Raw genomic sequence first — 15,069 nt, 5'->3', positions numbered from 1 at the left:
CATACTAGCCTCCCTTGGGGGGGGCGGGGGCTGGAGAAGGGGAAGTCAGAGGCCAAGGTCCGCAGGAGGCTATGGATTGGGGCAAACTTCTTAGCTTCTCCAAGCATCAGTTTGCTTATTTATAAACCAGGGAAAAGAATTTATCAGTGGGGATGTACTTGAAATCCTGCGTATTGACCGCTCAGTCTACCAGTCTGTTCACTGTGCCCAAAACATTGGGACCATGCTTTACAAAATGGGCTGAGAAGAGCTGTGTTGGGGTCGGGGTTACCTGGTACCATCTGACGCGTCTTCCTGGACTGTTTGTTTTACTTGGAAGTGATTTACAACATTATGTTTTATAGTAAACTAAACACAAATTATTTATGGAATCAAACGAAGAATTTGTCTGCATTTTAAAATCCAGGTGCTTTGGTCATGACCGCAAGGAGCGCCATTGAAGATTATACAGTTGGGTTGCCCCTGTGTTTTCTAGGTGGGGAAACTGATGCAGAGAGTGGCAGGATCTGGTCTCTCCATCCCAGTTAGGGTCCTCTCCAGCTCACACAATGAGCCTCCTGTCATCACACAGGACTCTCAGGTGCCCCTCTCAAGATCCCTGGCCTCAGGAGAAACAGCAGGTGGCTTCCTCTCCTTCCCCTGTGGGAGTGAGGCTGAGGCCCAGTGGCCAAGGCCAAGAGGAAAGTCTTGGGTCTTAATCCACACTCTTTTAATTCCTAACATTGCCCAGACCCTGGACCACCCTGTCTGCCCATCAGCACACCCCTTCTCAACCACCCCTCTATCTGAACATAATTACAGTAATTATACTGGGATATCTTTACCCACCTATATATGACCAGCATAGGTAACTACTTCTGAGCATAATTACTGGAGATGTTTACAGACCCACAATCACAGAAGAGTAAATGATAGCTTCCTTTCCTCCCAATAGTATGCCAATATTAGGACTGTCTGGTCCAATTAGCCAAATCCCAGCACTGAGCGGGGTGGGAAAGACTTCACACTCTCCCACTGAGCATAGAGCAGGAAGAGGCCTCTGACAAAGCAGAATCCCAGCCAGGGTTTTCCAGGACACCAAGATGTCTGCAGAGGGATAAGCTAACATCTACTGGGCGCCTACTGAGTGTCAGGCACTCAGGGGAGGCCAGCAAACACCTGTGAACAATTGTGCAGGCTGGTATCTCACTCTCCGCCTTTGGAGCCCTTTTGAAGAGGGCTCGTGTCCAGTGTCACCCATAAACAAGCCATGAAGCTTGGTAGGGGCCTTTCCATTGTGCTAACCCGGCAAGGTCAGACTCCCAGTCCACAGCAGGCCAGCTCTAGGCTTCTTTCTTATCTCCTGTGCTCACTTCTTCCTCTTCCTGGGCAGCCACTGCCACCACCCCTGCTGGCCTCCGGTCCCCTCCCACCCTCATCAGTTCCCCAGCGTTGACTGCTGCCTCCTCCTGCCCCCTGGGCCCCTTCTTCCGGTCCCTGTTGGGTTGTTGGGTGTTATCTCTCCAGAAGGGCGGGGAGTTGGGGTGGGGGAGGGTGGAGCATAGCGCTAAGGTCGTTCCAGGCACCCGGGGTCTCCGACAGGCCCCCACCCCCACCCTACCAGGGGCGCCGCAGGGAGGGAGCTCTGCCTTGGGGTGGGCCGACCTTGGGCTTCCACCTTCCCGCACACACAAAGGCTGCCCCCGGCGTGCACGGGAGAGCGCTCCTGCACATAGACACAACTGCACAAAGACGTGCACACCGTTCCATCACACAAACACACTCCCTAATCTGCCGGCGCACACGGTCGTGCACACGCACCGGCACACTAGCGTGTCTACACGCGCACGTATAGACACCCCAGCGTGCACCCTCACGTACACCACACACACACACACACACACACACACAGCTGGGCGCACGACCGTGCGGACCCCCAATGCCGACCTCGGGGCCCTGACGCGCCAGCCGCCCTGCCCTGGCGCGCGACGCAGGCACACGCAGACACACGCGCAGGCACACGCACCCTCCCGCACTGTTCCACGCCCCTGGCCGCGGCCCGGGCGCTGTGCGGCGCGGCGGGCGGGCCCGGGGCGGGGGCGGCGGCGGCCGGGAGAGCGGAGGAGGCGGAGCAGGGAGCCGGGAGCCGGCTGGCCCGCGCTCCTCCTGCCGGCCGGGGATTTTCCAGCCTGGGCGCTGTCGCCTCGGACCTCCTGCAGCCGCGGCGGACCATGGGCGACAAAGGGACGCGGTGAGTGCGGGCGGCGGCCCGGCCCGGTGCGCGTGGGGGGCGACCTGGGCGAGGGCACGGGCGGGGGTTCCTGTGGGTCACGCCGGGGAGCGCTGACGCCTGGCCCCGCGGCAAGCAGCTCTCCCGTGCCCGAGGTCTCCTGTGCGGTCGCTGGCGGGGCGGTGGGGCGGTGGGGCGGTGGGGCGGTGGGGCCCGTGGGGCCGTGGGGCCGTGGGCGGGGGTACCGAGAGGCGAGGACCCGGGGCCGCCCTATCTGGCTCGCGGCTTCTCGCCACGGACACACACTCACACACACTCACTCGCTGCCGACACCCAGCAGTGGCCAGCAGACGCAGAGACACAAGGGGGCAGGTTGGCACACAATGGCACACGCGCTCACATGGACACACGGACACACTCATCCGCGGGCACACTCACGCAGGCACACACACTGACATTCACTGCCACACACCGATCGCGTACACACTGTCACGCTCACTGGTACCCACTTGTGAACACATTCTTACTGACAGGTTGGCACATACAGGTCACGCTCCAACACATATCAATTCTACGCCTTCATCCAGGCACACGCATGTTGGCCTACACTGATACACGCATACACTGTCCCTTGCACTCACTGTAATGAACACTCTCACTGAGGCGCACCCTCACGGACATGGACACTTGTGCTGGCACATGTCTCCCCAACACAGTGTTTGCAAGACCACCCCAGCCCCGACCCCCACAGAGACGTCAGGCTAATGCCTCCACAGACTGGTACCCCCTGGTCACAAGCCAGCAGGCCCTGGGGCTGCTGACACACACACTCCAGTCCCCACGTGGCAAGAAGTGGCACACACACATCACACGGGGTGGCAGGCCCCCCGGAGCCTAAGAAAAATGCATCCTGTCCACTCTGTTTCCTTTCCCTCTGACCTCTGGAGGCCTGGGGTGGCTGGCCAGGATCTCTTTCAGGCTGGGGTGGGAAGAGGGGTTCCTATCTTTGTAGGAGCTTGCCCTGGCTCAGAAAGGGAGAGGCTTTGCCTCTGAAATGGAAAACTGGGACCAAAAGGTGGAGGAGGCTGGGGTAGGGCAGCCCCTGGAGACAGCCCCTCCAGACCAAGACCAGCCCTGATCAGGCGCCCAGGTTTGTCACCCCATCTATATCCCTTCACTCTGTCCACTCCCTTAAGTGCTAGTAGAAGCTTCTCCCTCATCTCCCCCCCCTTACCCCTCTTACACCCCCCTTTTTCATCTTTTTCTTTCTTTACCTTCTATCCTTGTACCCCACTTCTCCCTCTTCTCTTCCCTCTCTCCGCCCTCCCGGTCTCCTTGCCTTCAATAATTATTTATTGAGTGTCTGCCGTGTACTAGGCATAGTGCGGGGATCAAAGATGTGTACGACCTATTCCTACCCCAAAGGAGCAAATAGACTAGGAAGAAATGACCCCAGTGGTCATCACGTTTTGTTACCGCGACCAAGCAATTTCACACTGACTGTCATCTGGCCCTCTTTCTCGACGGCATGAGAAAGATCCTCCAGGGATTATTTCCATGTTTCAGAAGAAGAAACTGAGGCTTGGAAGTAATTTAGAAACTGCTTCCTAGCCATCCTCCTGACGGCTCTTCAAAGAGGTTAATTTTCTTCTTCCTGTTTTCCAGAAGAGGAACCAGAGTGTTAGAGGTTACCTGACTTGCTTAAGGCCGAGAGGCACCGGAAGCAGGGCAGAGGCTGGAGTCTACTTGGTCCATTTCTCTGTGGCCTGCCCTTGGGCCTTGCCAAGCCCTTCATGGGGTAAAGGCCAGAGTGGGGTGCCCTGCTGTATGTGTGGAGGCCCAGGCTGGTGGGGGAGGCTGCAGGAGATAGAGAGGTGTCTGCATTCACCTTGATGACTAGTCCTCATTGCAGCTGGCTGGCCGGTGCTGTGGCCCAGGTCTCTGTCCTCGGCAGGAGGATGTGTGCCTCTGTCTTCTGTGTCCACGTACCCCAAAGCCAAGATCTTCCTCACCATTGAGGTTAGACTTTTCTCCCCGTGAGGGTTAGCAGCCCTGGGTCTTCTCCTTTATTCCTTGTATGCTGCTTCGCCATCAGGGTGACTCAGCCCCTCTTGGGCCCTGGTTTGCCTCTCTGTGATTAGAGGAGTGTCATTGCTCCCCTGCTGGTGTAGGTTGTCAGCGGGATGGGGACACCAGGAGCAGCCAGGTACCTGTTGGAGACCTTATCTTTGGGGTCAGGACCTTTTCCATGTCTCCCTCTGCTTGCCTCTAACTCATTGGGGGGACCTCGGGCAATTGTCTTCACCCTTCTGGACCTTAGTTTTCCTATCTGTAAATTGGAGCTGTCAATACTCAAAAAAATGTCAAGGCTCTCTTGAGTTTATGGAATTTGCTGGGCAGGGGAAGAGGTGCTGCCTGAAGCCTGGAGTCCAGGCTTGGCTAAACTCCACTCGGTGAATGGTGGCCCTGCTCCCTCCACCCCCTCCGCCCTCTCCCCCTCTCCCCAGTAGCCCCAGGAAGCCTCCCTCCCGCTTTCAGACAGGTTTCTTGAGTCATTTGGAAGAGAAGGGCAAAATCAGTAATGGGCTGTGCCTTGCCTTGTTCCAAAGGCCATGGGCTTTTACTTTGTCTCTGACCTAGAAGAAGAAACTGCAAATACCCAGGACTCTATCTAGATCAGGAGTCATGGCATCCATCTCTGTATCTGGGCTCACTCCCCATATGAAAGTGACAAAATTAGTCAGAAACTGTCACTGCCCCCTAGGAACTCCCAGGGTCAAGGAGACTCATCTGCCTGGATGGGATTAGTTACAAGGCAGATGTATGATGACTGCTCCAACAAGGTGCTCTGGGAGCAATCGTACATCCATTCAACAAATGTTGACTGAGTGTCAGGGGCTGGGGCTTCAGACAGAAATGGCCCCACTCTGTCCCCAAGGGACGTCAAGCAGAGCAGGTGATTATAATGCAGGGTGACATGTGCTGTGGCAGGCCTAAGGAGGAGTCCCCATGCCAGTCCCAGCAGGGGGCATGGTGAGGGAAGCTTTCCCAGGAACCAGGTGGCTTTGGAGCTACTGAACTTCACCTGGAAGGCCGAGGAGGCCCAGGTGGTGGCACTGGGGATGTCATTCCTGGCTGAGGGCAGAATGTGCGAAGCCTGGGAGGCATGAAGCAACGTGTACAGCCTGCGGGTTGGGCTGGCGATGATGGGTGAGCCTTAGAGATAAACACTGACTAGTCAGCCACAGCCTTGAATGTCAAGCTAAGGAGAGAGGATTTTCTCCTGAAGCACGTGGTGATTCAGAGGGGGTTGTGAGGGGAGGGATGGGAGCAGATTTCCCTTCCAGAGGGATGTGGCAGGGGGTGGATGGCAGAAACAGGGAAACCCGTGAGAAGGCTGAGGAGGAGCTGGAAGAGGGAGGGATCTGAGCTAAGGTTGTGGAGAGGAAGCAGCTGAGAAATAAGAATAAGGAGGTGGTGTCCATTAGCCTGACTGCTTGGGTGTCTGATATGTCAGGAGACCTACGTGCACGGTCTCATTTGGATCTCCCAGGGTTCCTGCTGCTGTAGGGACTGTTATTCCCTTTCACAGATGAGGAAAGAGACTAGGATGGATTAAGTAATCTGTCCCTTGCCGTGCAGCCAACAAGCTTCTGAACCCAGCCCTGTCTGTTCGCCGAGCCCTCTGCTGCACGGTGCTTTCACGCAGGGGGAGAGGGCTTGTCTGGCCCACGGTTGGCCTCCCCGCCTCCCCGGCAGCTCCATTCTCAAGTCGTGCATCCCTTCTGGTTCTTGATGTTTCTCCTAACTCAACTGGCAACAGGATCAATCAGAGTTGGGCAACAGGTGGGACTTCCTGAGCCACAATGCGATGGAATGGAATTCTCTTTCCTACAGATGTTTATGAAGTTTTCTTCGCTGGAAGGGGAGGAGGGTGGGTGTGATGGGGACACGTAATCACCAGCTCTCTGAACCTTGGCTGTCATCTCTCTTGGCGGTTAAGCTCTGTGTGACCTATCTTGGCTGGAAGATGGGGAAGTCCTGTGGCTTTGGCCAGGGATGCTTCTGGGGCTGCTGGGAGTGGGAGGGTTGAGCCTGACTTACCATCTCTGGGCCCTGATTCTAGGCTGGCTTCTGGGCTTCTCCACGCTCTCCTCCGTCCAAGTTTGGGCATCCTTGCCCGAGGCTGAAGCTTTCCATTGCCATTGGTTCAGGGGGCTTATTACCCCTCGGGGCTGTGACAGTGGAAAAACAGCAGGGGTGGGGGGGTGAGGGGGAGTCAACACAACCCAAGTGGCCCCCTGGCCTTGGCCAAGCCATCTTCTGCTGCTTTCGCAGTGACCTTGCTGGGCCATCTATCACTCTGAGGCCTGCAGGGAGGGGGCAGCTTGGCAGGGAGCCAGACTGGAAGTTGAGGAAGACACCTTCTGCATGGATGGGTCAGGCTCCTGGGGTAGGGATGGAGGAGGGAGCTGGGGATTTGAAAGTCTTGGGTTTAGAAGTGGTGCAGGGAAGACGTATGGTGTGTGAAGAGAGGAGAATTAGGGATAGCTGGGGCCTTGGAGAGCACTGATGTCTGAGGGGGGAGAGGGGACGGACCTTGGGAGAGACTCGTGGGAGTTGGCTAGAAGGCAGTGGCTGGTGACTTGGGGACAGGGCTTTGGATGGGGTGAGGGCAAAGCTGGGCCACAGGGGCACAGGGGCACAGCAGAGGGGAGGACTCTGCTATTCCTCATGCTTGGAGCTGGGGTGGGCCTCTTGGAGGAAAGCCCTGGGCCCCGGGTGGTGGGAACCAGAGGTGTGGGAACCTGGGGGCTCAGGCTCAGCTGGGAGTGGGAGGGACATTGCAGAAATGTGAGCTGGTCACAGGGGAAGCTGTCCGTGCTGGCTCTTGGCATCTGATTCGGGCTGGGGGTCTTGGGGAAGCCTTCCCGGAGGAAGTGCACTCTGAGCAGGTCCTGGGGCATGGGGAAGGCCAGGCGATCTAGAAAGAAAGTGCAGACCATGGGTGCAGGTGCAGTAGTGTATGGGGGTGTGGCCGCTAAGGGTCTTGGCAGCCCTGGTGAGTAGGCCTTGGGTGCTAGGGTGGGTGAGTTTCGTGGCACTCTCTCACAAATTTATTCATACCCCAGGTGTTTTTATTCCCCAGTTGGTGAGCTCCTTGTGGTTTGGGGCTATTTCTATTTTCTGTTTGCTGGACCATTTTCCACCCCTGGATCTGATTCATTGGAGATGCCTGGCAAGGATTTGTTGACTGGACTGAACTCCTTCCTCCCTTCTTGCCTCTACTCTCAGCCCAGGGGCATCCTAAGGGCTAATATTAGGTCTTTTCCATTAGAGAATTCTAAGGATGAAAGCCATGTTTCCCACGTTAGACTAGGTTGGGGGAGGGGGGAGGAACAGTTTCCTCCATCCGATTGTGAAGTCCTTAGGGAAGGGGATGTACCATCCCTATCAGAATGGGGTTCCTGGGAGTGAAGCCGGTTTCTCCCCCATCAGACGGGCTTCTGCGGGAGGAAGCCCTGTCTCCCACGGAGGATGGGGCGTGTCTCCAGTGTGAGCCCTGGGATTAGAATAGATATTATCTCTGATGGTTTCAGGCACCCTCTCTCTTTCCTGTGTGCAGGATTCGTCCTGCCCCAGGAATGGCTTGAGTCCTAGTAGGGGGGTGTACAACAGTAGGGGGGTGGGGCAGGACAGGGTGGCTGCTTTTGAGAGGGGAACAAAGGAGTCTGTTGTCCCAGCCCCCTCCCTCCCTCCCCAAGGGGCCCTGGCAGGGTCATCTCTCTGGAGACGTCTCCTCCTTTCTGGGACTGGCCCCATCTTTAGCCCACTTTAGAGGAACTGCTTGTTCCTTCCCAGGAGACCTGGTGCCAGATGAGGCCAGGCTCCAGGGACTGGACCAGACAGGTCCTGGTGTTCTGTGTGACTGAAGTCACGACAGCGACTGAGTCTCTGCCTAGGGCTGGGCTGGGCCTAGCAGCTGATTCCAAGGGACCCCCTCGTACCTGGAGAGGGATCTGTCTGTTGGTCTAAAGAGCGTGGAGCAAGGTGGGGTGCTGTGGCTGATGTCAGGCCAGCAGGAGACACGCTCCTCACTCAGGGTCTGAGCGTTCAGTCGCGGGACAGGGTGCAGCCTCTCTCCAGAGCGTATGCAGAGGTCCAGAAACTGAACCGATACAGACCTGGATGAGACTGAAGATCTCTCCCATAGTGGCCATGGGCCTCTGGCCCCACAGCGGGTCCTCCTGGTTGTTTTGCACCTTTACCCGCCCCCCCCCCCCTTCCAGTACCATTAGTGGGCAGGCACGGGGTGGGGGCAGGAGTGGGGAGTGGACAGCTGGGATGTACCATCTCAGGAGGGTCCCAGAGGTATGCTCTAATGCTTAATCATTGCTGTGTGACCTTGGGCACTACGTTCACCCTCTCTGGATCTTGATATCCCTTGGAAGTCAAATCAGCCATGATGGGCAAGGAGGTAACTCTCCTTGAGTTACTCCTTTCCTGTGTTCTGCTAGTGAGTGTAGGGGTGACCTTTCTTCCAGGGGGTGCCAGAAGTGGGGGACTGGGCAAAGCTCACGCCTCTGTCATAGGCCAGTGAGACTGAGACTTCAGGGGAGTTGGGTCTGGGTGGCTGTGGGTTGTGCCTTCAGCCTGATTAGCATAGATTGATTAGCATAATAGTGGGTAGCCTTTAGGAAGAACCAGGGTTCCTGGGTTCAAGCGCCTGCCCCCCCCCCCCAGCCACTTACTAACTCTGTGGCTTCCCCTATTATTTAACCCTTTCTTTGCTGTAGCAGAATGGGGTGCTCTGCACAATGGGGTGGTGATAGTGCCTGCACCAGGTTGTCTGGTGGATTAAATGAATTAAAATAGGTAAAGCTCAGAGACAAGTCTCCTGATGCAAGGGCAGTGTTATTTGAGGTTAGCTCTTAGCTGACCTCTCACTGGGTCTGCCTCCCTGGAGGCCTCAAAGGTCTCAGCACAAGCCTGTTTTGTCATTGGCCCTTAGTACACAGGTGGTGACCTGACCCAACACAGTGCTCTTCCTGTCTGTCCTTCAAGGCCTGGATCATATATGGCCTCCTCCTTCAGGAAGCCCTCACCGATTTCCAAGTGCTTTGTGACTTTTTTTTTGTTTTTGTTTTTTTGCCATTCTCTCTCTCTCTCTCTCTCTCTCATTCTTGGCATCGATCCCCTCCCTCCCACCCCCCATGGGTCCTGTTTATTTACACACTTGTGATGTCCTCTGTGTGAGACCAAGGACACCTGCCCTGTGTGTCTGTTGTCCCTGTTCCTGTGCAGACCTGGCATGGCACCGAACTCCATAAATATTTGCTCAGTGAAGGAGGCCGAATGTAGGCATTTCACTGGGAAAAGATATACTTGGGGGTGGGGGGTGGGCAATGTGGTTGATGAGGACAATGGGACATCTTTGCTGGTTTTGAAATGTCTACAAGTGACTTTGTGTGTTTGTGACCCAAAGGGCGGAGGTCAGTGGATGAGCAGCTTTACCTTGCTAGGTGAATGTGCTTTCTGGTAACCAGAGCTATCTGGCACGGGGATCGGTGGCTCATTCCAGCCTTCCTGCTTTTGCTTCTGCTGCTTTCCCCATTTAGAATGCCATCCTCGCTTCTCACGGCTTGTCCAAATCCTGCTTCCTCAATAAGTGCCCTGGCCACGAAGCCATCCCTTCCTGGCCCCCAGAGTGTGGCATCCGTTCATCATTCCCATCCTCAGACATTTCCTGAGCCTTCCTGGGTCTGGACTGTGGCATGGGTGAGTACGGAGTCTCTCTTTAGGATGGACATCTAGATCTAGCTACAGTATATCCAGTGTGGTTTGACCTGGCCTGAGGCAGGGACCATGGCTTCTGATGACCCACCAGGGATCAAGGAGCTCTTTATGCAGCTGGAGAGATCTACCCATTGGCTTCCCACTGGGCAAGTACTCAGAACCCACCTAATTACTGGGGACAAGCTTCTGGGCACTGGATCCAGCAGGCTGTGGTCATAATCAGCTAATTAAACCACCCAAGAATTGCTCATTGGCCCTGAGGAGGGGAAGGAAGGAGGGGGGGTGGGTAGGGAGGCTCAGAAGAGCGTGAGAAGGCGAGGGATGCTGTGAAGGAGGCTTCAGACACTGGGCCTGCAAGGAGAGCTGCGAAAAGAAAGCAGGAGGTGGGGAGAGAGGGTGGGGGAACAGGGAGAGAGGCAGACACACAGACAGATGAGAGAGAGTGCTATCTGGGGACAGCACCCAAGTGAGATAAATCAAGGACAGGGGCTCTGACGTTGGATACAGGGACCCCACTTCTTCACCATCCCTCTGATACCATGGATAAGCTGCTTTTCCTCTTTGGGCCTCAGTTTCTCCATGTGTCAAGCAGGAAGGAGAAAGGGCTTTGGCCTAGGAGGTCTGTAGGGTGCTTTCCTTCTCGGTTCTGCAGCCAGAACAGGAGAGAGCATAGAGGGCAGGCTGTGCTCTGTGCTTGATAGCTTGGCCGCTTGCAGCCCTGTCTTCTAGAAGGGGCAGGCAGTGTGTGGGTGTCTTCCAGCCTGAGATTGAGTGCCTGTAGCTTCATCAGGATGGAAGACTATTGGCAACAGGAAAGCCCTCGGCCTCTGTCATGCTCTTGTCCCTGTCCTCATGACTGTCCTGTGGTTCCCAAACTAGTGTCCTCAGCAAGTGACCAGTGAAGGCCGCACAGTGTCTCTCAACAGCCTAGGCCTTTCCCAAATAGCATCCCCCAAAGGTAGAGCCATGGGGTCAAGTCACACAGACTCGGCTTTGCTGTCCAGCAATATCGCACACTAGCTACGTGACTGTGGGTAAGGGTCTTAAACTCTCTGGGCTTCAGTGTTCTCCTTTGTGAAATAGGTGTGATAATATCACCTATTGCATGTGGTTGCTGTGGCTGAGAGGGTCAGGATTCAATGAAGTCGTTGCTATCATTCAAGACCAGGAGTGGATCTCTGCTGTCCTCTGTGCTCCCCTCTCTCCCACATCCCCTCCCTTCTCCTGTCCTGAACAGCGCTGTGCACATCGCTGACTATGCGGAGGTGGGGGGTTGCACTGGGCCCGAGAAGAAGTTCAGATGACTTCGCGAAAGGGAAGTGAGATTGCCCAGGGCCGGGGAGGGGCAGAGCAGCGTGGTGCTGGGGCAGCCTGAGCGTCCCCACCTTTTGGCCCCTCGCTCTTGCAGATTCTGTAGGAGGAAGCAGGGAGAATTTGGGGGGCAGGAAGCGGGGGGCAGGGGTGGGCCTCGTGGAGAGCCCCAGGCCTCTCTCCCTTACCCCATGCGCCCAGGTGCAGCGGTGGAGTCTAGAGTCAGGTTTTCTAGCAGGGAAGCCAGCAGGCCACTGTTTCACACATTCAGACAACAACACCCCTAGCAGGGGTGCCTGCTTGGAGCTGAGGCGCTTGGAAAGCAGCGCCTGCCTAGGAGGTCTGCTGAGGTCTGGAGGAGAGACAGCAAAGGAGGGAAGAAAGCCGCCTCCCCCTCCCCCAGCCTCTCCCTGCAACGCTAGGCTATGACAGACAAGCTAGGGCCTCTGACTCCAAGGAAGCTGGTTACATAACACAGCCCAACTCCCTGCTTCCTTCTTTCATTCCTCCCCAGAGGGGCCCAGGAGGAGGCAGGCGCTGCTTTGCTCAGGATTCCTGGGCCTGAGAGGTCAATGTGACCATCCCCTGCCTGGCTGGGTGGTACGTGCCTGCCCACACCATTTCGGGAGGAGGGCCGTGTGTACGGCCTTAGTGTGGGCCGTGGCCACTGAGGTTGGCTCTGTGTATCACCATCGCCCCCCCCTCCCACATTCCTGGGAGCAAAGCCGCAAAGGGGAGAAGCCTCATTAGAGGAATAGGCCGTGTCCTGAGATAATTTGCGTGTGAAGTGCCCCCAGAGGGGACCTGGCCTCTCTGCAGCCAGAAGAACAAATAGCAGCTTTTGGTCTGCTCCACTGGGTTCCACAGACATTTCTTGAGCACTCAACCTCCACTCAAGGCATGTCCCCAAGCCGCCTGGCCCACCCCAGTGGCCTGCCTGCCTCTCCTGGTGGGAGGCTGATTTAGGGAGCAGCTCTGCTCCTGTCTCCCACCGAAGACCCTTTCTCAGAAGCTGGGGCCTAGCCCTCCTGGGTTTGGGGTGGCAGGGAACTTCATGATAGAGAACACCGTGGGGGTTCCTCTGGGCTGCGCCTTTTCAGGCTTGGCTTATTTCTTTCACCCCCCCGCCTCCCGAGGAGGTACCTGTGGACAAATTCTGAGTATCTGCCACATTGCAGGCCCTGAGCCGGGTACCGGAGGCGTGAGGATGAAACAGGCGAGTCTCAGCACTGGTGCAGCTCCTGTCTTCTAGGGGAGAGGAAATAGATCATCACAGCACACTGTAAGAAGGGGGTGACGTGGATTAGTTTCTATCGGGGGCAGAGCGAGCCCGGTGGTTAAGGGTCAGAGGCGGCTCCTCGGAAGGGGGGCACCGGAGCAGGCTTTGGATGGTGAGGTAGAAGCGAGCCAGAGGCGTATCTGTGATGGCGGTTTTCAGCCAGGACTGACTTCCTTCGTCAGATACATGAGAACCCTCTATGTACCAGGCACGGTGTCAGACACTCACTTCCTCTGCTGTCGGTTAGGGGTGTCCTGGGGCTGCAGACTGCTTGAGGACACAAAATCTCGGGTGAAAGTCCACGTTCTGTTACATGGCATCACTGTGAGTGGGCCTGGACAGAAGAAACGGGACGGACATAGGAGGAGACACCAGGTCCGGCCACGAGGGTCTGCCCAGGTCTCTTCTGGTGGAAGGCCACTGGAGCAAAGGCTTTCCTCCGGTGGAGGAAACCCGGCAGAGAGGGTCTGATGACTTCCCAGATAAGCGGTGGCCGTGAAATAGGAAACCGTGTCATCATCTGAGAAACAGCTCTAGGCTCTGGGGCTGTGGGGTGGCGGTGGAGGTGGGGACACCTCTGAGCTCTGAGTGACGGCTGTTTCTGGGAACATGGAGGCCAGAGGCCAGTGGCTGCCTGGTGGAGAGAAGCGGTGGGCTGGGGGTTCTCACCTCCCCTCTACCAATAGCTTTGGGTGTCACGTCTCCTCTACCAAGAGCTTTGTGAAAAGCTACCAATAGATTTTCAGCCTCTGGGCATAAAGTTTCCATTCTTTCTCTGTTGTATCTGTGCTAATGAAAGCAGCTAGCACATTAGCAGGATGATTTTATTATGGGTCTTTATTGCCCCAGGGCTGTGGAAGAAACCTGGAAGCATTTTTAAGCTCAGTAATGAGAACTTTTTCTTTGCAAGGGATTTTTTTTTTAATATCCTAAAAATGACAAAGATGATCACATGGCATAATGGAGTGGTTAATATGCACATATTCATTTCTCATTTAGAGGGCTGACTTCAGCAGCAAGGCACTCAGTATGCACACTTGAAACAATCTGGTCATCTCTGATGTTCACTATTTTGCAGTCAGTTTTGCCCTCCTGCTCCCCCAGAAGAGGTAAAGTTTTTTGGTAAGGAAAACTTTCAGGGGCGCCTGGGTGGCTCAGTCGGTTAAGCGTCTGACTCCTGGTTTTGGTGCAGGTCATGATCTCACACTTCGTGGGATCGAGCCCCATGTCCGGACTCTGCCTGGGAGTGCGGAACCTGCTTGGGATTCTCTCTCTCCCTCTCTCTCTGCCCCTTCCCTGCTTGAGCGCGCGCTCTCTCTCTCTCTCAAAATAAACATCAAAAAGAAATAAAAATAAAAAAAGAACTTTCAAACAAAGAACCATGACTCAGTCTCAGATTGAGTCCTGTCCCAGGCCACACAGCAACCTGGCTCCCTCAAGCCTCAGTTTCTGTTGGAGTGTTTGGGGACAGGGGTGTGCCAAGCTCCATGGAGAAGAGAAACACCAACCCTAACCTTCAGGACACCCAACCAGATGCTGACGGATACGTGCCCCTATCACTGAAGTGCCTTTCTTCTCCCCATTCCACTGCCACTGGCCCAGGCCAAGCCCCGCTTCTGGCCTGGACTGTTACACTAGTCTTCTGACTGCTGTCCCTTTGCTCAGTCTAGACGCCCCCAAACCCTCCTCTTATTCTGAAATTCATATCTGACTCTGTTTCCCCCCCACCCCCCGGCTTAAAAACTGGCCAGTTTTGGGGTGCTCAGTCAGTTAAACGTCCGACTTCAGCTCAGGTCATGATCTCAAAGCTTGTTAGTTTGAGCCCCACATCAGGCTCTCTGCTCTCAGTGCACAGCCTCCTTCAGATCCTCTGTCTCCCTCTCTATCTGCCCCTTCCCTGCTCACACACACACTCTCTCTCTCAAAAATAAATAAACATAAAAAAAAACAACTGGGGAGCACCTGGGTGGCTCAGTCAGTTAAGGGTCCAACTCTTGATTTCGGCTTAGGTCATGATCTCAGGTTTGTGAGTTTGAGCCATACGTCAGGCTCCCCACTGGCAGTGCAGAGCCTGCTTAAGACTCTGTCTCCCTTTCTTTCTCTGCCCCTCCCCTGCTCGCTCTCTACCTCTCTTTCTCAAAATAAATAAATAAATAAAACAAACATTAAAAAAAAAAACCTGGGGGCGCCTGGGTGGCTCAGTCGGTTAAGCGTCCGACTTCGGCTCAGGTCATGATCTCACGGTCCGTGAGTTCGAGCCCTGCGTCAGGCTCTGGGCTGATGGCTCAGAGCCTGGAGCCTGTTCCAGATTCTGTGTCTCCCTCTCTCTGCCCCTCCCCCGTTCATGCTCTGTCTCTCTCTGTCTCAAAAATAAATAAACGTTAAAAAAAATTAAAAAACAAAAACAAAACAACAAAACCTGGCTTGTTTCTGTAGGATAGTCCACATTCGTGGGGTGCAGGGTGGGGTGCAT

The 15,069-nt window shown here is 55.5% G+C and overlaps 1 protein-coding gene and 1 long non-coding RNA gene across 4 annotated transcripts in view; both read left to right on the top strand.

Annotated features, from left to right (window-relative positions):
* Positions 1-1,605: 1,605 nt before the first annotated feature.
* Positions 1,606-15,069, top strand: part of ARRB1 (arrestin beta 1) — a 75,961-nt gene continuing 62,497 nt past the window's right edge. Inside the window, exon 1 of one of the 3 annotated variants that reach the window (XM_053900103.1) lies at positions 1,606-2,230. Coding sequence is in view for 1 of the 3 variants with exons in the window: in XM_053900105.1 (XP_053756080.1) it covers positions 2,211-2,230 (20 nt within the window). In the remaining 2 variants the exon portion in view is untranslated. The remainder of the gene's footprint in view (positions 2,231-15,069) is intronic. The other 2 variants (XM_053900104.1, XM_053900105.1) reach the window with 2 other exon arrangements.
* On the top strand, positions 9,422-15,015 carry LOC128776185 (uncharacterized). Its single transcript, XR_008421222.1, has 2 exons — positions 9,422-13,705; positions 13,789-15,015. It is a non-coding gene; the product is annotated as an uncharacterized LOC128776185 (long non-coding RNA).

This window comes from Panthera pardus, unplaced genomic scaffold, assembly GCF_024362965.1.
Source record: "Panthera pardus isolate Hobbes unplaced genomic scaffold, ASM2436296v1 HiC_scaffold_12, whole genome shotgun sequence".
NCBI classification, from domain to species: domain Eukaryota; kingdom Metazoa; phylum Chordata; class Mammalia; order Carnivora; family Felidae; genus Panthera; species Panthera pardus.
The sequence above is the reverse complement of the archived record's forward strand: the minus strand, read 5'-3'. Positions and strand labels throughout refer to the sequence as shown.